The 22,055-nt window shown below is 41.8% G+C and overlaps 1 protein-coding gene across 2 annotated transcripts in view; it reads right to left on the minus strand.

The window, feature by feature from the left end:
* COMMD1 (copper metabolism domain containing 1) overlaps positions 1-22,055 on the minus strand; it is a 71,555-nt gene that overhangs the window by 38,340 nt on the left and 11,160 nt on the right. For both annotated transcript variants that reach the window (XR_004167714.2, XM_031598973.2), the window contains exon 2: positions 13,944-14,225. Coding sequence is in view for 1 of the 2 variants with exons in the window: in XM_031598973.2 (XP_031454833.1) it covers positions 13,944-14,225 (282 nt within the window). In the remaining variant the exon portion in view is untranslated. The remainder of the gene's footprint in view (positions 1-13,943; positions 14,226-22,055) is intronic.

The raw sequence follows: 22,055 nt of genomic DNA on the forward strand, positions 1-22,055 counted from the left end.
GGCAGCCTCAGTTTTCAAAATGCACCACTCTATTACAGGTATCTTACTACATCAGTAATTGCTTTTCTCCATGGTTACCTACTTATTTAAACCATAGATTCACTTCACTGTCCAGACTGTATCCAGTATAACCAAGGTTACATTTCCCTATGTATGAAGCATTATTGCTTCGCACTTCCAAATCTGGAAAAAAAGATGTTAGGAGGAAGAGGCTGTAGATTACACAGACTCACAGGGAGCACAAGTATCTAGTATCTAGGGAAACCACTTGAGATAAAAGCGTCATTTCACTTGCATTGCAACAGGGAAAGAAGAGAGAGGCACTAAAAGCCCTTTCTCAGGTTCTGGACACGGAGGCATTGATGTTTGCTCTGCTCTACCTCCAACTCAGATTTTCTTTGGCTGAAAGAACCAAGGAATATTTTCTCTGGTGGCTCATGAATATCTTAAGTGTTCTGCCTTTATTTGCATGTAACCATTAGGTAAACTTATTTGCTAACGGGTTCTTGCATACATAGGGGCAGTCAGAGCCAGGACTTTCAGCACAGCATCTTAAATTCTTTTTAACTCAAAACACAGAAAACACTGGAATTAGAGTTGCCAGGCAACCTTAAACAACATTCTGCCCTTTGGCACATGCACTGCAATAGTCTGTGACAACCAGATCCCACTAATCCATGGTGTTTGGTGTGCCAGAAATGAAACAGAGCTGTGTACTGAGGCTGTGCTCTGTCCAGGTCATTGACTGCAGAAGCTGGAAAGCATAGGGCAAGGCAGATGAGAAGCTGCAGGAAGACAAAAAGCAAGACTTTACGGTTAAAACAGCAGTACCAGGAGAACTGGACTGTGTCTTAACAGGAAAGCCTGCTGAGCAGCATCACACCAAACACAGTGTCACAGCTGCAGGTGTGCCATCAGAAATGTACTCTGGCTGTACTACCACGGTTGGAAGCACACTTTGAGTTTTTTCCAAACTGAGTGCCAAAATCAGTGGAAATCTTTGTAGTTGCATCTTCTGTCCTCAGACTGCACCTCTGAAATAAGAATTGCAATACTATCATAATTGATTTGTATTTATGGGATTTTTATGATAGTTAGATGGCCTACCTAGGAGCCTCCCCACTAATAAACATTATTAAAATAAAACAAATCAATAATTTTGCATTCAAAGTACACTGAAAAAAAAAAGTTCAATAATAAGAGGGAACAAATGAAGACAACAAGCTACTTAACAGCACTCTTTCAACAAGCCCCTTATTATTCTGGGCAGTGAATGAAACGGTGACAGTGTGGGAGTGAAAACAAACACAACCACAGCCAAGCAAAGGGCTTTGTGAGAGCATGCAGAGGAACTGCATTCAAAGTGGATAGGTCAGATGGGAAAAGCAGTGCGATGACAAGGGAAAAGCACTACTGGCAGCTCTTTGCCTGAATGAGAAAGCCCTGTCCTTCAGTGGGTAGGGGAGGGAGAGCTGCTGGACAGTGCATCCCCTTGGGATTTGCAGGTATAAAGTACTTGCAATGCTCAGCCCTCCATCCCAAGAACTTGGCAAGGATATGGGTCAACATAATCTCCTGGGACTGCTAGTGGGAGCTGCAGGGAGTACACAAGAAGGGGCTGAAAAGATGAGGTTGTATCACAGTCCTGGAGCACAGCACCATTCTCCTGCTCTCCACGTGATCTGAGTTGCAGTCCCTTGCACAGCAAGCTGCCACTGCAGAGAGATTAGCTCACCTTTAGCTGCAGAAATGCTGTTTCAGTATGCAGTGACTAAGAAAAGCAGTGTCTAAAGCTTTCTCTTTAACCCCCAGAGATAGAAGCTCAAAGTCTTTGAAACAGATCTGTTTGTCCACTGCAGCCCAAACCCTCGTCCTTAGCTGAGGTTACTGTCTGCCTGCTATCTGCTTTTCTCTGGCATCCACCAAGCTCAACTCAAGGTGTTTAACACAGCAAAGTGCTATGACACAAAACAGCTAGGTCACACACTATATTCAGACAATTATAGTATTTCAGCACACCTGGGTTACTGATTATCAGCACCATAACTGTCACACAGTGTTTGGCATGCTTAACCTTGTAAGTACCTCTGCTCTCGTCCTGGAAGTCCAGGTTTGTTTGGTATGGCTTAAGAAAAACACCCATCTATTCAAAGAGGTTTTCTTTATCCTTTCATTCATATCTTGCATTAATTTTACCCCAGGAATTACAAGTTAAACCAAACCCAGATTGCTGTCACCCAGCAACAGAGATTAATGACACTGACTCAAAAACTTCCCCCAGGGTTAAGTAGGAGCTGCCCCTCTCTTCTGCTTCCTAGAAAAAAGGCTGGGAAACCAGCCTGCCTATCTGGCCCAAGATGAATTAAGCAACCGGGTTCTGCCCACAGTGTTCATCTGAGAAGGGTGGCTGTTAGCCACCACCACTAATCATTATCCAGTTGAAAGGGTAGGATTTACCTCACCAAACATCAGGCCCTACAGCTAAGGCAGTAATATTTGCTTTCTTCTGGAGTCCATGAAGACACATGCTCTTCGTACAAGGGAGTGGATCAACATAGAAAGCCGAAGTGACCCAGAATTCACCTGTATGTTTCAGTACACATAGAAGTCTACTGGATTCAATCAGCATCTTCTGCTATCATGGAAAGGGGCAGTAGGGAAACACCAGAAGACACTGCTGCACCAGTGCCTGCACCACCAGTAAGACAACAGCTCTTCTTCAAGTCCTCACAGCAGCGGGTAACACAAAAGCCAATTCTGTCAAGCATCATGTTTGTTCTCACTGGATAACAAAGATATTTGAAGGCAGAAAGAGGTTCCAGCCTAATTAAATTGGACCAGGCTTCAGCTTTTTCCCAGGCAGTCATACTTTACAGCAGCCTGTAAGCATCATGGTGATATTTAGTGGAAATGTAAGCGCTCCATTTCCATAAAAGCAGGCAGCTTAAAATTAGCTGCAGATAATTCAGAATGACTGCTTAGAGCAGAAATGTAATTTCCTGAAAGAGGTTATTGGTTTGAGCATGATGCGCTGCTCTCACACTGTCACACCTCATTACTTCAGACCAGGTAAGCCAAGCTGGTGTAGCTCAACCATTGGAGACCCTCCCCAATGCTGACTCCTTTTAATATGCTGCCTTCCAGGCTGAACACTTTAAAAAAAAAAAAAAAAAAAAGCTATTATCAAACTAATTTTCTCAAGTCCTGTGGCATACTTAACGATTAAATTCAGCTTTTTTTCCCCTTAATAATAGCACTTAAAGCACAGCTCCATTTTTGAGAGTGATTCAATAGAAATGAAATCAATTGACTTGAAGTTTACTGCCTGTAAGCATTCAAATATCACTTCACAGGCTTAAAGAAATAGTTATTCTAGCAGTCTGGCACATTCAATGAAGGTTCAGAAGCTGTCAGAGAATTTACTGTAATTTCAGTAGTAATTTGCCAATATCTCACTTGATTAGGCCAGTGCAAGATACTGAGAGGGAACATCACTGATTTGCACCAGTGAAGATCTGCCATACCTAAGCACAAGGAAATTTTGTTTTTTCCATCCCATATCTGCCTACCAAGATCCACCTAACATTGTTAGGCACCCAATTACAACGTGATAAACTTCACTAACATTCTCCTGGTGCCATTTACTGCCATTAAATCACTAGAAATGTGACCAGGCACACAAAGAGGACCAGAATTCAGTTCATAGGCTCTCTGGTTGGGCAGGGTGAGGGTAAACTGCACTTCTGTCATTAAAACAAGGTGACTGAAATCCTGAAAAAGTTGCATCATTTGTAGGAACTATATTTCAAGCATTTGTTAACCAAATCATGCAAATGCAATTTAAATTATGCTTTTCTTGTCTTATTAACATAATGAATACACATCAGTGAGTTGAACTAAAGAGATATCACAGATTTGCATGTTTGATTATCTCTTAGAGTTTTACAACCAACAATTTGAAAGAAAATAAAAAAAGTTGTGTCAGCAAAATCATAGCTTAGAGAGCTTTCTTAATCAACAGCTTGGTTCGTGTCTTTCAGAAGTTCAAATCAGAATCTCCTTCTAATTGAAGACGAGTTGGTCTTGGAATGATGCTCAGAGTAGTCATTCTCTGAACATCTAAAGCAGTAAGCAGGACAGTGCTTTAACCAGAAGCACTCCGAGGATCTCCTCCTGTTTTCTTTCAGAGAAAACAGGCAAAGTTGCATTTCAACACATTGCTCCAGAAGTATTTTCAAAACAAGCAAAAAGGAAAAGAGGAACGCAAGGAAACAGGGAACTCTATTTTGTTGATTAAATCTTCCACAGTGATCAACTTGTAACAGCAAATGAAAAGAAAGTATTTGTTAAAGCTGTGACTAAGTCAAGGCCCACAGGGCTGCTCAGCTCTCCTTCTTGCTGCTTCTGTACTTTCAGTATCAGTTCATGCAACTCAGTCAAACCAGCAGGCTCAGCTCACCTTATCTCCCACCAAACAGTAGAGAAAACAACTGGAGAATAGGACAAACATTTCAGTCCTATTTAGTATTAACGACTTCTGTGAATGTGACAAAGGAATCTAGAAACAAAATAAACCAACACTGCTGCCTGAAATACCAAGATTCCATTCTTACTGAAATTTTATGAGATTGCAATTTGAAATTATTTCCAAATCAGATACCTGTCCCGCACTTCTCCAGATTCAGTCTGCGATACTGAGCTCACATTCACATATTCATCTTCTGTTAGATATCTACACACTTTAAGAAAGGCTGTCACTACCAAGAGGCTATCCCAAGTGCTCAGAGGACTTCTCACATTCAAGAGAGTGCTAGCAAGTATTTTAAGTGCTGTGCGACCATAAAAGCACTCTTCAGTGGCATAGCCAAGTTCTCAATTTCTTCAGCTCAATTTTGCTGTAATTTTCATCTCTCAGCAAATTGACCCAGACTAAAAATAATTTGGGAAAAAATTAAAAAGATAGGGTGAGTAACCAAAAAGCTTCATTTGAGATTGATTCACTCAAGCATTTCACTTTCAGCTCTGCAAATGCATAACTAGTGGATAGCACTATAATGAGAACAAGTCACAAGTGTCAGGAGAACTAAGTCCATAATGCTGCAAAGAAAAAAAACACAACACATCTGACCTGCAACTTCCAGCTGAGATTTATATACGATTTTCACTGCAGTTCTATTCACTGGCTTCCTCTTGATCAATGTTAGCAAAGTGAAGCAGACTGTGTACTAAGAAGCACCTGTAAGATGAATCCATTTAACATATGCATACCAATGAGGTAAGTCCACCTGCAAACACAGATGAAATGTTGGAGCTTTTTCAGTGCAAACACCCACCTGTCATCTGCTGAAAACCTAACCTATACAACATAGAAGACAGTGTCTGCAAGAAGAGCCTTGCTTCCTACAGTTTTAGTTCACTTCCTTGGAATGGGGCATAAATTTCTCCTTTTTTTTTTTTTTTGGCCAGCAATTAGAATTGCATAGGTAGTTCTGCCAAGATGAGGAACTGATAGCAGTAACAACGCCTGCAGAAGGAATGAGAGTTTGCACTTATTTACCAAGAATTTCATATGTTCATTAGTTGCATTGCTGTACAGGGAGCTCTTAACACCTTAGCCTCGGTGCTTGGGTACTTGTTGGTATATAAGTCTGTCCTTGGCAATCAAGTCCAGCGGCTGCAACTCAAATCCTTCAGCAGCAACTTGGTAATGAGAAAGCTAACTGGGGAGAAAGAAATGTGATTTTTTCTCTAGTTTTAACTGGGACAAGACAGATGACTCTAGAAGGAGAGAAAGCCACAGCTTGCTACAAATTAGAAGATAAATATCTCCTTGATAAAAAGATTACACTGGGAACTGCCTACGAATCACATACTCCTGCTGCCCATGCCTTATGCTGCCCAATTTATTAACAGAAGTCTCTCACCACATGGGAACTCAGTTTGTGAACAAAGGTGAAAAAAGATAAGCTGCTGGCAAATACCATACAATCTGCTCAAAAGGAATGACACAGCTTCACTCTTCCTTCAAAAACTAAAAGATTCAGAGATTCAGCAAGTTAAGTTGAACAGTTGGCAGCAATTTTGCTTTGCTATTGCACATTTTGGTTTTGGACCAATTCTCACACAGCCAAAGCTTTTTAAAGAGGACGTATATATACATATGCACGTATGTAAAACAGAATAAAAAAGAATTCAAAGGGTTAAGCATCAAAGAAGGGTGTGAAATACAAGCATTTCACCATTGATTACGTGCCAGTTTTCCAATTTTTCTATCTTCTGGTACTTTCTTCTGCAGCAGCTCTTTCTGATTAAAATAAACTCATAAGAATCCTTTCTTACTTACAGCCCTGTATGCAAATATTCTGGGATCTCAGGAGAGATCACGACAAACCTGGAGGGATCTCCAAAGAACTTTACAGTGGCAGTGTGGCACACTGTCAAGAGTGGGAGGGCTGGCCAACTGGCAAAGCAATTCTAAATGTGCTTGGCCAGGCAAGGCCTGTAAAAACAAGACACTTTGTCAGCCAGCGCAGTGGGCACTTACATTCATTACAACTCCCTTTTTTGCTGAGTTTTCTAAGAACAAATTACTTGCTGCTGCTGACATCCGAGCGCTCTGAAGAGTGCAGATGGCCAGCAATGCCAAAGCCAAGGCTAATACACAAAGCAGCCAGTTGCTCTGCTGTATAAAGGCTATCCTGCAAAGAAACTCTAACCCCTCCCCGCCTTTTTCTTTTGAGGATTAGGAAAAACCTTTGACTTTTATTAAAAACAGACTAGTGGAGATTACAAATCTTGGTCCTTCAATCATGTTTCCCTTCAGAAAACAGAACACATTCACAACAAAAACAGTGTGCTGCTTGTTTCACAAAAGGTGCATAGTGCCAAACCTAATGACTACCCCCACCAACAAATGCTCTCTGGGTCCACAACAGGTGGCAACACAGCAGCTGATGGGCACCATCTTTGCATAGTAAAGCTGCTCAACTTCTACTAATTTTCAAGGAGCTTCTACTACATACATTACAAGCCCGTCCCTTCTAAGTTTTATTTGAAGTTTGGTCTCCACTAAAGCCATGTTCAGCTGAAACAAGGCTGAATCTCTAGCTGGCTGCTAAACATGGGACCTGCAGAATTGCATTCCACCTTGCAGCAGTGCCCCAGGCCAGGGAGAAGCTCCGAGTGGCTTCACTGGTCATGCAGCCACACGGTGCCAACCTTCATGCAGCACTTCATGCTTTGATTTGTGCATCTGCCATCAGTCTCCATACAGCCCTCTCAGCCTGCTGAAAACTGAACTCCACATCACCTGACTTAGAAGTTGAAGCAGTCAGACTGACCCAGAGCATGCGGTACTAAACCAACAGAAACATTCTCTGCTTCCAACTTCTACATGAGGCTAGTAAACAAAAAGGGAACAAAAATTCATGCAGTGACTGGATTAAACCAAGAGCAGTAAAACATCCAGTTCCACTCCAGAGACTGCAGACTGAATGCTGGGGTCAGTCATAGCAGAGACCCTGATGGCACATCTGACTGCAGGGACTTTATCCAACTTCACAGGTGACCTTAATACAGTTTTAAGAAGGTAAAGAATTTCAAGACTCCAGGACTGAACTGGAAGGATGGATTTGTATGTAGCAGTAGTTGAAATATGAAATAGGTATATTAGAAATACCACAATTTCTCATGCTAATACCAAGCCTGGGCCACACTTAGCCCGTGTGATTGATTCCTGGCTTACTAAAAAAGCATTTGGGCAGTTATTTAACTAATATCTCAGTTTAATGCTCTTATCTCTGTAATATATTACACTGAAAAATCCCAACATCCACAAATAAAGTTCTGTTCTCTTTTATCAGATTTCGCTTGCTTTTAAGAGGAGGTGACAGAAATTGAATTGATGAAGCAATGGACTGCAGAGAGTACCACGCAGAGGATTAAGGAAATAATCAAGTTAAGTAAGCCAACTGTGCTCCAGTTTTCTCCTGTGCCGAGTGACCCATTGCCCTTTATGGTTTTTATTTGCTTTTCTCTGCACTGTGTTATGTAACTGTTCCCTTCAGCTCATGAATTTCCAAGGTGAACAAAAGCTCAAGTGATTACATTTGTCCTGGTGGCAAAAGGTGATTTTTTCATTTACTGGGTTTTATATTTTTAATCACATAAAAAAGCCTGTTGCGGTTAAGCGTATCGATTCAGACTCTGCACTTCCCATTTCTGGCAGGCACAAAGGTTCCAATAACGTTCATATCTACAAAGATTAAAACAGACAAAGGCTGGAAAGAAGAAATGGTTTGGTGGTTGCTCTTCCTTCCCTTTTGCAGGCCACGCTGCCCTTATTCTGCAGTGATGGAGCCTAGAGCTGCTTTTTACCTCAAGAAGCATCTCCTCACCCACACCGCTGTCCTACAAAAGGAGGGCTGTCTTAGCAGAATGCATTCTACACTGAAAGGACTGTAAGTCCACTGTCTGAAGTTATTTTCAGCAATAGTTATGAAGCAGCCTGACCTGAAGCGCTTACACCTCAAATCCAGGGACAAGAGCCAAGGCAGACACAGTGCCTCCTTCCTATAGCATGAGTTTACCCATGACATCTTCTCAACTTCATCTTACTTCAGTGGTGAAAGCCATTGCTACAAATGACCACAGCCTATGCAGACCATTGTCTTTCCCAGACTTGTGCTTACAAAAGCGTGCCAGCAGATCCTCAATGGTATTCAATCTATAATCCTGGCACGGTAATGAGATTTATAGAAGATTTATTGGTTTGGGAGGCGAGAACTGGGAGAGAATTGCCCTTCCCACCCTCAGTGAAGATAAGGATCATGAACACCTGCAGAACATGTGCAAGTCTATGGGTCCCAATAAGATGCATCCCAGAGTCCTGATGGAATTGGCTGATATAGTCACCAACCTACCGTCAGTTATATTTAAAAAGTTATGGCAGTCAGATGAAGTTCTTTATGACTGGAAAAAAGGCAATGTCACACCAATTTTTAAGAAGGATAGAAAGAATGGGCCAGAGAACTACTAAGCTGTCAGACTAACCTCTGTCCAGGGAAGACATGAATCAGATCTTCTTGAAAGCTACTCTAAGGCACAAGGAAGACAGGGAGGTGATGTGGGATAACCAACATGCCTTCATCAGGATTGGTCCTGCATGACCAATCTTGTCACTTTATGATAGTGTAACTGCATCAATGGACAAGGGAAGAGCCACTGATATCATCTATCTGCACTTCAGTAAGGCCTTTGATGTGGTCCCCCATAACATTCTCTCTCCAAATAGGAAAAATATGGATTTGATGGGTGGACTGTTCAATGAACAAGGAACAGATTGCAAGATTGTACCCAGAGAGTGGTGATCAATGGCCCAATGTCCAAATGGAGATTAGTGACAAGTGATGTCCCTCAGGGTCAGTATCAGTGCTCTTTAACATCATAAATGACATTGATAGTGGGATTGAGTGTGCTCTCAGCAAGTTTGTGGGTGACACCAAGCTGTCTGGTGCAGTCAACACAACCAAGGGACAGGATGCCATTAAGACAGACCTAGACAGGCTGTGAGGTTAAATAAAACCAAGTGCAAGGTCTTGCAACTGGGTCAGACCAATCCTCAGTATCAGTACAAACGAGGGGATACAAGGACAGAGCAGAATCCTACCAAAAACAACTTGGGGATACTGGTGGATGGCAGGTGGACATGAATCAGCAATGTACCCCTGCAGTCCAGAAAGCCAACTGTACCCTGGGCTGCATCCAAAGCAGCGTGGCCAGCAGGGCAAGGGAGGTGATCCTGCTCCTCTACTCCGCAAGGTGAGACCTCACCTGGAGCACTGCATCCAGATATGGAGTTCTCAGTACAGAAGAGATGCAGACCTGTTTGAACATGTCCAGAAGAGGGCTGCAAAAAGAATCCTAGGGATGGAACACCTCCCCCCCTACGAGGACGGGCTGAGAGCTGGGGCTGTGCAGCCTGGAAAAGAGAAGGCTCCAGGGAGACCTGAGAGCGGCCTTTCAGTATCTAAAAGGGGGCTATAAGAAGGAAGGGGACAGACACTTCAGCAGAGTCTGTTGTGACATGACAAGCGGAAATGGTTTCAAAATAGAAGAGGGGACATTTAGATTGGCTGTAAGAAGATTTTTACACTACTGGCACAAGCTGCCCAGAGAAGTGGTGGATGATCATCCTTGAGAACATCCACAGTCAGGCTGGACAAGGCTCCGAGTCCCTGTTCATTGCAAGGCAATTGGACCGCAATTCCAAGTCAGTGTTTGAGAGAGTATTGACAAAAAAATCCTCTGGGCCTTAATCCTGATGCTGTTTCCTTAAGTCTTTATGGAAAGAATCCTGCAGTAGAATCCCTCATTTCTTGTGAAAGTAAGCATAGAAAATACTCTGTAGAGCTCATGATTGTCAGGAAAGCATCAGCAGAGCAGTTCCAGCATCTGATACACATCATCTGTGTTAGTGCCAGTCCTGCTGAGCTGCAGGGTAAGGGACACGTGACATCGTGAGTGACAATTTCTGGGTAAAATATTCCTAATCATTTCCAATTGCACATAGCCAACAAAAAAAAAAGTCTGCCAGCAAGTCAGGCTAGCAGGAGGAAGACAAAAAAAAGTTTAAATCTCTCTTACTACCACAGTGCAATACCAAGGTGTTATTTTTTTTCTCTTAATATTGACAAGGTCAGATATAAATCTGTAACTGGAAAAGGAGCTTCCTGATGGGAAAGACATGAGGAGAGTGGCTCTCCTTGTTCACCTCTCCAGCTCTCCCCACACATCTGCATCCTGCTGAAATTTCACACACAAAAACACTCAGAGAGAATAAGATTGAAAGGACACAAAGTGGGCAGGGAGCTATAGATGGTTTTAAAAGTAAACAAGGTACAGAAGACTGGAACCATTCTGAAAAAGAAAACAAAACAGATGGGCTGTTAAAAAGAAAGAATGGACTGGCAGTGATGAGCACAGAATATCACTTACTGCTAATGCAAAATGAAAGCTGAAGTGCAACTACTTAAGGCTTCTTTTAGTCATACTGTCAAAGAAGAAAGGCTTTTAAGGCAGAGCAATCATCATGGCTAGCTTGTTCATCTGCTTTAACCAGGATGTACAAAGCATACACCAGGAGACTTTAAATGTCACTGTAAAATCTTTACTGGAGAAGTGTTTTTAAAAGCACTAAGAAGAAGGAGCTCATTTTTCTAAAGGACGGCAAAAATTAATTCATTCAAGTTGTAATAAACTCTCAAAACCAGAAATATCTTTACACCACTAGAAGACATAATATTGAACATACTTCACTCAGAGGGTGGTGATGCACTGGAACAGGCTGCCCAAGGAGGTTGAGGATGCCCCATCCCTGGAGGCATTCGAGGCCAGGCTGGATGTGGCTCTGGGCAGCCTGGTCTGGTGGTTGGCAACCCTGCACATAGCAGGGGGTTGAAACTAGATGATTATTATGGTCCTTTTCAACTCAGGCCATTCTATGATTCCATGATACCACACATAAACTTGGCCTATTTATGAACCAGATACTTAAAATTCCCCTTTTCTAGCCTTGCATATATTAAATCTTTCATATAAACTCTTCCTTCCCATCATAGAAGAATTAATCGATGACAATTCAGAGGTGTAAGAAGAAAGTGGTTACTCATTGAAGCAGGTGAACATTCACCCCAACCTCCTGATCTTCTGCTGGGCAGTGACCTAAACCCAATCCAGGCAGAGACACTGAGAAGAATCAGAGTGACTTCAAATGCTGGGAAGGCATAGCTCCTACAGAGGATTTCTTTGCTTCTGTTGTAACATAAAATATTCATGTTAATTCACTGCACATCAGTGCAGTTGTATACTCCCCTGCTTTCAAACATCCAAATGAAAACTGCCTATTCTCTTGAAACAGTCAGCTTTCTTCTACACATTCATATCTTCACTATTCACCAAATCAAATCTATGACTGACAGTTTTTACCTTTCAGAAATGCCACTCTCTCTGTTTCAGAAAGATATTAGCATATGTACTTTTGATGTGCTACAAAACTAGCTTTTTAGAACTGCTATAAGTGTGCTAACGATCTAGTAAAAATACATAAAAAGGCTATAAAAGCTGATGAAGAGTTTCAAGTTTATGGGCTGGATCCAGCATGCAAGAACAACTTGCTCATCCTCCAATAGCAGTCTCTGCTTCCACCTTTCCAGGAGTCCCCAGATACATGGGCAGAGGCTGAGAGCTGGATGAAGCAATCTCACAAGCTGATTACTACTGTTTCGGTCCCAAAGGTCCTACAACTCCCCTGCCCCAGCCCATCATACAAGGGTGCATTCTTCTGAAAGCTTTTCAGCTGGGAACTGATTAAATCCAAAGCTGAAGACTATGTGAGACAGCAGCTTCTTAAATATAAGTTTTGACTCAAGTGGTGATAACAGTAATTATCCCACAATTATTTCTGTAAATATAGTCTCTTAATACCCTTTTTGCACCAGACATCAGGCTTGCTGACAGCTCACTGGTGCACTGTCCTCAGCAAAGACATTACCCATTACATCCCCTCGTTGGTATATTTGAAATGACACCACACTACTAAATTAGTTCATTCTGGTTTTGCAGCAGTGTTCTTTGTTACAAGAAATGACAGTGGTTCGGAAATATCTATTCTTGATTCATCTTCACATCCCCTTTATCTCTCTGCACAGGGTGGGACAATTACGAATGTACTTACTGATTGATGTTACTGTTATTGATGTTACTGTTACAATACATTACTGGGGAAAAGCAGCTTCTGAATAGGAGTGTCTAACTGCATAAGTCCCTTATGAAATACAGTGACGGTTCTGAGTTGAGTGGAGTTTTTTGTTTGTTTTTAAACACAGGTATTCTGAGTTTGCTTATTAATTCCGATGTATTTACTATAATCTTTTTCCCTCCTCCATTGGAATGGAGGGTAAAAAAAATAAAGGGAGGAAAAGCAGACTAAGAAAGTATGCCTTACTTGTACTTTCTTTCTAGCTTTGGTATGGCCAGACAGTTCCAGTAAAACCAGTGAGTCTGCACAGGTACAGTCCACATCCTGGAAGCTACCAAAATATTACAAAGCCCAAAGGAAACTCACTTGGTGTTAACTGTGAGCATCAAAACCCAAGGATGCTCATAGTATGGCTTGCACTGGCTACTGTTAAGAAGTGAGTTTTAAGATTCACTAATGCCCTGCAAAGGAAAAATATAGCAAACTGAAAAATACATCTTGCCAGGAAAAAAAATTTGAAAAGGAGAAACCTTGAAAAGGGGATGCCTTCAGATCTTGGTTACAAAGACTAAAAAGAAATGCAGAGTTCAACACTGATAGAGCAACATATCTTTTTCCGGCAGTTAAGACCAGATCATATAATACAACCAGTAATAAAAATTTACTTGTTAGATGAAAACGGGCAGTAAGTAAAATAAAGGGGAGTCTTCCCCCTCCCTTGTCCTAAAATGTGAAGATGCTCAATCATTTTTGACACGTGAATCTTATTCCTTTTCAGCTTCCACTTGACAGATATTATCCAGTTTTAGTATTTGATTAGTTTTGTTGTTTGTTTTTAAAGAATTACCAACTGACTTCGACTTTGCAGCATGTGGAATACAGATTTATTAATTATAAATTTAATATAATTGCTAATACGATTAATTTTATATTTGACTTTTGTGTTCTCATATTTTCCAAGCTTAAAGTAAGGAGAGCTCTAAGCATAAGTACAAAGATAAAACCTAAGCAAACATTGCATTCACCATACAGGTGTCCAAAGATGAAACAAGTTCAAAAACATTAAGAGCCCAGTGGTGAGAAATCTACTGAATTGATTTGGAGGCAGAGAATTCAGCAATAGGCAAAATATCTCAGCGCAAACATAACTAAGTTAGGTTAACATACTTCACAAAATAAAGCTTACCTGACCATTTTTTCCCAGTTCCATTTCAACTAACGCAACTGGAGTATTTATCTGATCAACATGTCTTGACTGCGACTTCAAATCCACTCTCCAGTTCATGCTTTTCAAGACGTAATCCCAGCGGCTTTGATTTACCAGGCTCTCATGGATTCTCACTCGGTGGTTCTTCCAAAATTTGGCAATGACCGCAGCTTGATCCGACGTGATGCCACCTTGCTTTTTTGTTTGGGCAGTGAGAAAAGCTTCCAGCTGATTCAAATCCATGTCAGCTGAAGCAATTGACTGTAGGGAAAACAGGAGAAGAGAAAGGGAAAAGCTTGCTTACAAGTACTCTTTAAAATTCTAAGCTGAAGGTTGTATCTTTAAGGTTTTACAAATGTATTTTTGAAGGATAGCACAGGCAAGTCTCAGTCACGGAAATAACAACTTCCATTAGAACTCACTTTGCAGGCGCCTACACTACTTAACCCAGACTCCTGCCTCAGGACAGCTGGATCTCTTTCAATGAGGAGAAAACCAGGAATTCCTTTGGGTATGAAGCAGAGGGTAGCAAGAACGTTTTCATTGCAAGCTCAGCCCTGTTCTTCAGTATGCCCTAGGGATACCAGCTGGTCTGTACTGGGTGGCTGGGGCAGACATCTGGTTTGATACTGCTGTCCTGATGGTCTGTTAAACAAGAAAGCACAGGAATGCCTTCAGCCAAGGTTGGGATAAACTGGGAGAAACCCCAGCTCATTACAAGATTCACAATTTTTCCACCAATGTTTCTAAAGCTGATAATTCTATACAGCCTTAAATTTGCACTGCTTAACTGGCAGTAGTTGCTAAATACAGCCCTGAAGAGAAGACAGGACATGAAGGGAGGAAACTGTGGTTAAGTTTTCTCACTGTAATTTCAAGCAGACACTTGTTTCATACTCACACAAAATGGATGTGACTCATCTTTAACAAACATGCTGCCTCCAAGCACGCATGGATACAGAGCACAACAAGGAGATACAAGGCTAAAAATCTTGGGATTTGTATCAATTTAATTTTCCTTGATGCTGTATTCCTGCTGTTGTACTCTCTAGGTTACCAGTAAGGTACATAGCCTCTGGTCTGAAATGCTCCTGGTTTAACACAGGACCACTAAATACCTTACAAGGGATACTTGCAAGATATCTTGCACTGAATTGCAAGGGACCCACAAGGATCACCACGTCCAACCCCTACCTCCAAACTGCACCACCCAAACCCAAAGTCTGAGAGCAGTGTCCCAGTGCTCCAAGTCCTGCCAGCTCATGCCGTGACCGTCGCCCTCTGGAGCAGAACCTTTCCCTAACCTCCCCCCAACACAGCTCCATGCTGTTCCCTCCAGGCAGCAGAGCTCAGCGCTGCCCTCCGCTCCCTGTGAGGAGCTGCAGCAGCCATCAGGCCTCCCTTCAGCTCCTCTGCTCTGAGCAATCCCAGGGGCCTCACCACTCTGCACAGACCCTTCCTCATCTCTGTAGCACTTTGCAGAATCCAGCACTTGCTATCATTGAACTGCATACAGTTGGTTGATTGCCCAGCCCTCTAATCGCTCTAGATCTCTCCGCAGGGCTTCCCTCCCCTTGCGGGATTCAACAACTCTTCCCAATTTAGCATCATCAACACAGTTGCTCAAAACCCCTTCTAGTCCTGCATCCAAGTCATTCATAAAAACACTGAAGTGGCCCTAAAACAGAGCCCTGCAGAACCCCAGCAGTGAGCAGCCACCAGCCTGATGTAACCCCATTCACTATAACCCATCAGCCAGCTGCTCACTCATCACACAAGTTTTGTCAAGCTGTATGCTGGGCATTTCATCCAGAAGGATACTGTGAGAAACAGCACAAAAGCTTTGCTGAAATCCAAAGAGATTACGTCAACTGGCTTCCCCAGTCAGTGAGGTGGGTAACCTTCCCATAAAAGGAGATTAAGTTGGCTAAAGAGGACTTTTCCCCTTGTGAAGCCATGCTGGCTGTGACCAGTGACTGCACTGTCCTTCAGGTGTTTTTCAGCAACTCCAAGAATAATTTTCAGCACTTTCCAAGCAAAACATAATATACCTGCACCTTTTAAAGCTGCTGTTCAAAACGAGGCCTAGCATGGAGGCAAGACCTGCACAGTGATGAGCAAAGTGCCAATCTCACTCCCAAAGCCCCCAGTAGCAAGGAGGTGACTGCAGCAGCCAGCCAACAAAGCACAAAGCACACAACCCTCATCATATCAGGACAGTCTGAAACACAACAGCAGATTAAAAACAAGAAGAAGCCCCAAACAAAGAGCTCACACATCATGCAAGTGGCAGAGAACAGCAGCAGGAGGTTTGCTGCTTGGAAGCAACTGAAGCCAACAATAACACCCACTTATCTCCAGCAGATACACCACATCCTTTTTTACTGTGAGTTTATTCAAGAGAAAAGCAAATCAAAAGCAAATCCTCCTCCAAAACACAACACATACCTTGTGATCTGCAACAGAGTTCAGCCTTTTATCACCCAGCATAAGATCTGCCTCCTGAAACTTGGGTACTGTTTAATTTAAGAGGGAAGCTCTGCCTTCCCAAAGTTGCAAGATGGATCAGCTGCCATCTGTTACACAATTAAGAAAATAAACAGCTACCTGTACTTGAAACAACTGGTCTGTTCTATCACAATTCCAGCTTAATCAGAGCGTCTGGCAATTTATTTTAAAATTTGACATGTCTAACATACCATTCTGTGTATTTCAATTCACTGTATCTGCATACCGATTGCTTTTATCATGAAGGTTTTTATCTGGAGGAACATTAAAATCTAATGATCCCATGAGTGAAAAAACCTTTTTTTCTGTTTTAAAAGAACCATTTAGACTCGCATAGCATTCATGCATATTTTCCTGAAGAGGCCTGCCTATGAACAGCAGTGTGAAATATAAGGGCTGCTCCAAAAGTAATGCTTCCTATGATTTGACACTGGTGATACGGCAGCAGAGGTTGAACCTTCCCACCAATACTACAATTTGGTGCTGTGTGACTGATGGCAGCAGAGGGCCAGTCTGACAGAGCAGCATCTAATAGGAGAGTGCACACGAAGCAAAGGGATGGAACTAAATTCCTCCATGTGCAAACAATGGCACCCAGAGACATTCATCAACACTTGTTGAACATTTACAGAGATGAAAGAGTGGATATGAGCACAGTGTGGTGGTAGGTGGTGCGTTTCAGCAGTGCTGACAATGGGTCACCTCCACTGCTGCAGATTTGTACAGGAGTGGCATGTAGGCTCTCATTTATTGCTTGGGAAAATGCATTGCTGATGGTGGTGACCGTGTTGAAAAACAGTGTTTTGTAGCTGAGAATTTGCTCTATCAAATAGTGTTATCATGCTCTTTGTAGCTGTTTTAGTTTCCATGGAAATAAATAGGAGGCTGTACTTTCAGAGCAACCTACATATTTTGTTATAATATTTTTCATATTACTGTGTGTGTGCGCATAGACTTGTGTGTTCTGACACCAGCTTTCCTTTATATAAATATTCCATGCAGATTACAGGAGCAAGGGGAGGAATGAGGTGAATAAACAATTCTAAAGCCTAGCACCTTCTGTAAGCCAAGACCAAGATCAGCCTGAGATTCAGTCTCCCCTCAGCTGTGCAGAAAATTCAGCTGTACAAAAAATCCCTTCTGTTTTATTCCTGCACAGAAACCAATACTAGCATGTTCTCTGCACTGAACGAAACAAAGATGTCATGAATTAACGGTGAATCAAATAACCAGGTCATTCTTGTGTGCTTGATTTTACAACTTTCAAATATTTCACATATATAATTTGTGGAACATTTTTCCCCAAGTTTTACCACCTCCACGACAAGTCTTAATAAAACACAGCAAGATTTCTAGCAATATTTTGCTAAGCTGGTAGAAAAGTAACAAACCTCACGAAGTTCCTCATTTTGCTTGACAAATTATATAAATCTGACTTCTAAGTGCAGCTAAAAGAGGAAGCTTACAATCAAGCTTGCAGTTTTAAGCATAAAGATGACAGAAAATATAAGTAGGGCTTGTGCAGGACAGTGAAACTTGCCTGTTTAGCAAAGATCATCAAAAGATTGGGAGTCAAGATTCCCTGTGTCTTGCATTTAAAACTTCCATATGTTCATATAGAAAAAGTATACTGCTATATATACACACTTGCTAGCAAAATACTATCATACCAGGCACAGGACGAAGCCACGTGTCACAATTAGCAATCATTTAGATTGTTTTCTCACAGACAGGAGCACACACGTGCAGAAAACAGAGACTGTTTACTATTACAGATGTATAGACACAGCTCCGAAACCATAGCTGTATTGTGATAGAACATATATCAGATAGCATATGCTTCAAACAACACACCAACACAGTCCACTGTTCAGAACAGAATCTCTCTCAGCTTGCAATCAAGACCACTATCTAAAAGTTCATTTTAAAGTAAATGAAAATTATATCAACTGGAAAAGAGTACAAACAATCAATGAGTTATACTTCAGTGTAACCACACAAAGATATGACTGAAGACATTTTCTTTGATATTCCACAACAAAGCCCATCAGCTGTAAAGGTTTTCAAGAAACTGAACGGCAGCAACTCATTTTAATATTCTTCTTCATCCTAACTGGGAAACATTTCATAATGAGACAGGAAACCAGATATAAGCTACGAAGAATGACAGAACAATTAAGCTCTTTGCTGGTCTTCCATCTCTTGCACTGTACAAAGACTTACACAGCTCGTTCTTTAAACAAGCACAGTTGTACTCTGTTGCCCAAATGAATGTTGACAGTTAATTTTTTTTTTTAACTTGAAGAAATGTTTTAATTTAACTTGGCTAAAAATTATAGTTCAGTTAAATTCTGGATAGTATTACAAATAGTTCTTTCCATTATTTTTAACAATGCTCCCTTATTGCATAGTCAGAATATCAAGTTACAGAGAATACACCCTATTGATATTTTTAAGGATTTATTTAAAGTGAAAGCATGAGCCATTCTTCTGTGTTTATAACTAAGGACAGATAACACCCATCTGATTACAGGTCTTCCTCTCATGCTTTTCAGCACTTGGACCTTAGAATCACAGAGGTTGGAAAAGACCACTATGATCACCAAGCCCAACCCCAGCCCATCCCCGTCCTTCAGTGCCACCTCTCCAGGTTATTGAACACCTCCCTGCACAGTGACTCCATCACCTCCCTGGGCAGCTCTGCCACTGCATCACTGCTCTTTTGGAGAGAAATGTTTCCTAACATCCAACCCAAATCTCCCTTAGCACAACTCAATGCCATTCCCTCTTGTCCTGTCACTGTTACCTGCTGTAGACTGAACAATCCCTGCTCCCTCAGCTGCTCCCCAGAAGATCCTTCACAGCCTTATTGCCCTTCTCTGGACACACAGGAATGAACACTGAGCACGACCAGGACAGCCAGCAGCTGTTGTCTGGTCCCACTGCAGTGATGAAGGGCGTTTCACCCTCTGAGAACAATGGTGCACAGATTTCAGCATCATTACTGAAAAATCCTCAGGAATTTGAGGTGTTGAAACCGATTTATCCACTGGCTCCTACAGCTGAATTATTTCCAGCACTGGTTCAAGAGGGATGTATCACACTACTGCCAGGCACTTAATCCACATAAGCCTTACAGTGCAGGATCTACCACAGCCCTACCTCAATCACACACCAAGAAGTGCTATGTTAGAACTGTGGCACCAAGGGCAAGAACCTACGTAGGATCCAGTTCCAGTTTGTACTGGCTATCACAAGTCATTTACTACTTTAACATACAAATCATCAACTAACAAAGAGCAGGAAAGTTTTCTAGGAAATATACCTGCTCTTTGTCAGCAAGTAATTCCATTTACATTACTACAATTACTCATTGAAGTGACTAAGGCACCATAAAGCCTATTTTCACAAGTAGAGTCTTTAAGAGACCACTGCCAGACATTAAAATTCTCCTCGTGTTATACATCCTGAGATTTGATATAACATGCATTTTTTCCTGGAAGCACAGTTTAGGAGCATCATACAATGAGCAACTGATTGCAGCTTTTTTCCAGAGGCTGGGTAGGTGCATTTAAGCAACAAGAAACAGATGTGGTCATACTGCCTTCTCTTGCATTCATCTTCAGTAGAAACCCATTATCTCTTAGAATATAACTCAGCCAATAAAAACAAGACTTCAGATATTATTTCCTTAATGGGACAATATTTGATAACGTTGGGATCTTTTGTATTTGCTTAATTAGATCCATTAGACATATGCCTTGGTACACAGAACAGGAAAACAAACTTAAAATCATTATCTCTTCTGAGAAACAGAGCCGGACAGGCACGCAATGCTAGAGGGAAACGGGAAACAACAACTGGTAAAGTCCACTGGGAAAAAAACAACACTTCATTTCCAGAAATAAAACATTACTTGTCAATGACAGTGGAAGAGCTGGCTGAACCAGTATGTGTAGGCTTTTATTCCAGATGACCCTCAAAACTGCTGCCAGCCTGCAGCATGCAGAGACCACAAGTTCAGACAGACAGAGGACTCAGTGCCAGGCTCCACGCTAATGAAATCACCTCCACAGGCTTTGCTAGATGGGGGTGAGAGGCCATTGCTGCATCAGTAACGCTGCCATTTGGATGCTCTTTGAAATGCAAGCTTGAAAACTGCTCAGATACCTGGGGAACATGTATGTGGTAGGAGACTGGCTGCAGGTAGGAATAAATGTGCAGCAGCTCTGAGACCTGCCTGGCCAAAAGACATTGATCACCCAGAGCCAGTTCCAAGTAACGTAGGGCTCCTGTGCATTTTTTTTTTCCCCACTTAACATCTTTAAAAAAAAAAAAGAAAATCTTTATTGGATATGGGGCAAATGCAGGTTGCCTCTGCTGCACGCAGCTTTGGGAAGTGCAGCTTCTTCCTCTATGTTTAACAAAAAAGGAACCCCATGAGAGCAGCAGGAACAAAAATGCTCTCAGCATCAGCATCTTGAGGTGCAACTGCATGCATGGGTCTTAAAGACACCAAACGACTTGTGAAGGCCACCTAGTCAATGTTCTATGGCAAACAACAGTTTCAAAGAGGACTATGAGGGCATCTCTGCAGCCTTGTGGTTTCTGGACCCTCCGTCCTAAGCATGCTAACAAACATCTCTCCCAATGGCTGCAGATACAATCAGTCCCACAGCAGCTGAGCTGTTCATACAGACATTTCCTGGATGGTAGGCTGTGTCCCACCAATGCTATTTATTAGAGTCTCAGAGCTCTCCTGACAATTAGAATTAAGACAGAATCAGATGCAACAGCCTGCTCGCCTGCCTTTGAAACACTGATCTTTCAAAAAACAAAAAAAAAAAACAAAAAAAAACCAACATAGCTAAAGCCCTGTTCACCCCAACAAACTCATAATTTGGAAATCCTAAATGACCTTAACAGTACTTTTTAATCAAAGTACAAAGATCTTCATTAAAATCTTTAAATCTTCACCTAATCCATGGGGCTGGTCTTTTATTCAAGTTCCATACTGCATCCAGTATTACTTCACTTTATGTTTTATTGAGCTGTAATGCAGCTGAAGAGGGGATTAAACTGTTGGCTCACAGAAGAGAGATGTCAATCACTGTGTGTGCTGTAATACATTTTATTGATAAGCCTGCAGTTTAAAATTTTCTCCAGTGTGTAGCAGACCATCTTTAATGTCATTCTAACCTGTAGAGCCTTTGGAGTCATTGCCAAGGAGACACTAACCAGGTCAGTGGGCATCCAGTGGATGTGTAAATATTTCCAGGTTTGGGTTACTGACTTCTGCTAAGCTTCCTGCTTGGACAGGACTTAGAACACACAGTGCTGAGTACATTGCATGACTGCTATTGCAGATCAGAAAAAAATAAATAAATGCATGCATGGTGAAGTTTCAGGCAAAATTACATCATTCCTGCATTTCTAATCTTATTAAGCTTGATTTTACATAGACTTGTCCAATTGATTGTTTTCATGCTCCTGTTTTTTCTTCCCCAAGGTTCTCCCCACCAAGCGAAACCCCAAACCCCAGTATCTTAATTTTTTACACATACAAATCCACAGAGACCGATG

The sequence above is a fragment of the Phasianus colchicus genome, chromosome 2, assembly GCF_987193195.1.
Source record: "Phasianus colchicus chromosome 2, bPhaCol1.hap1.1, whole genome shotgun sequence".
Classification (NCBI taxonomy): domain Eukaryota; kingdom Metazoa; phylum Chordata; class Aves; order Galliformes; family Phasianidae; genus Phasianus; species Phasianus colchicus.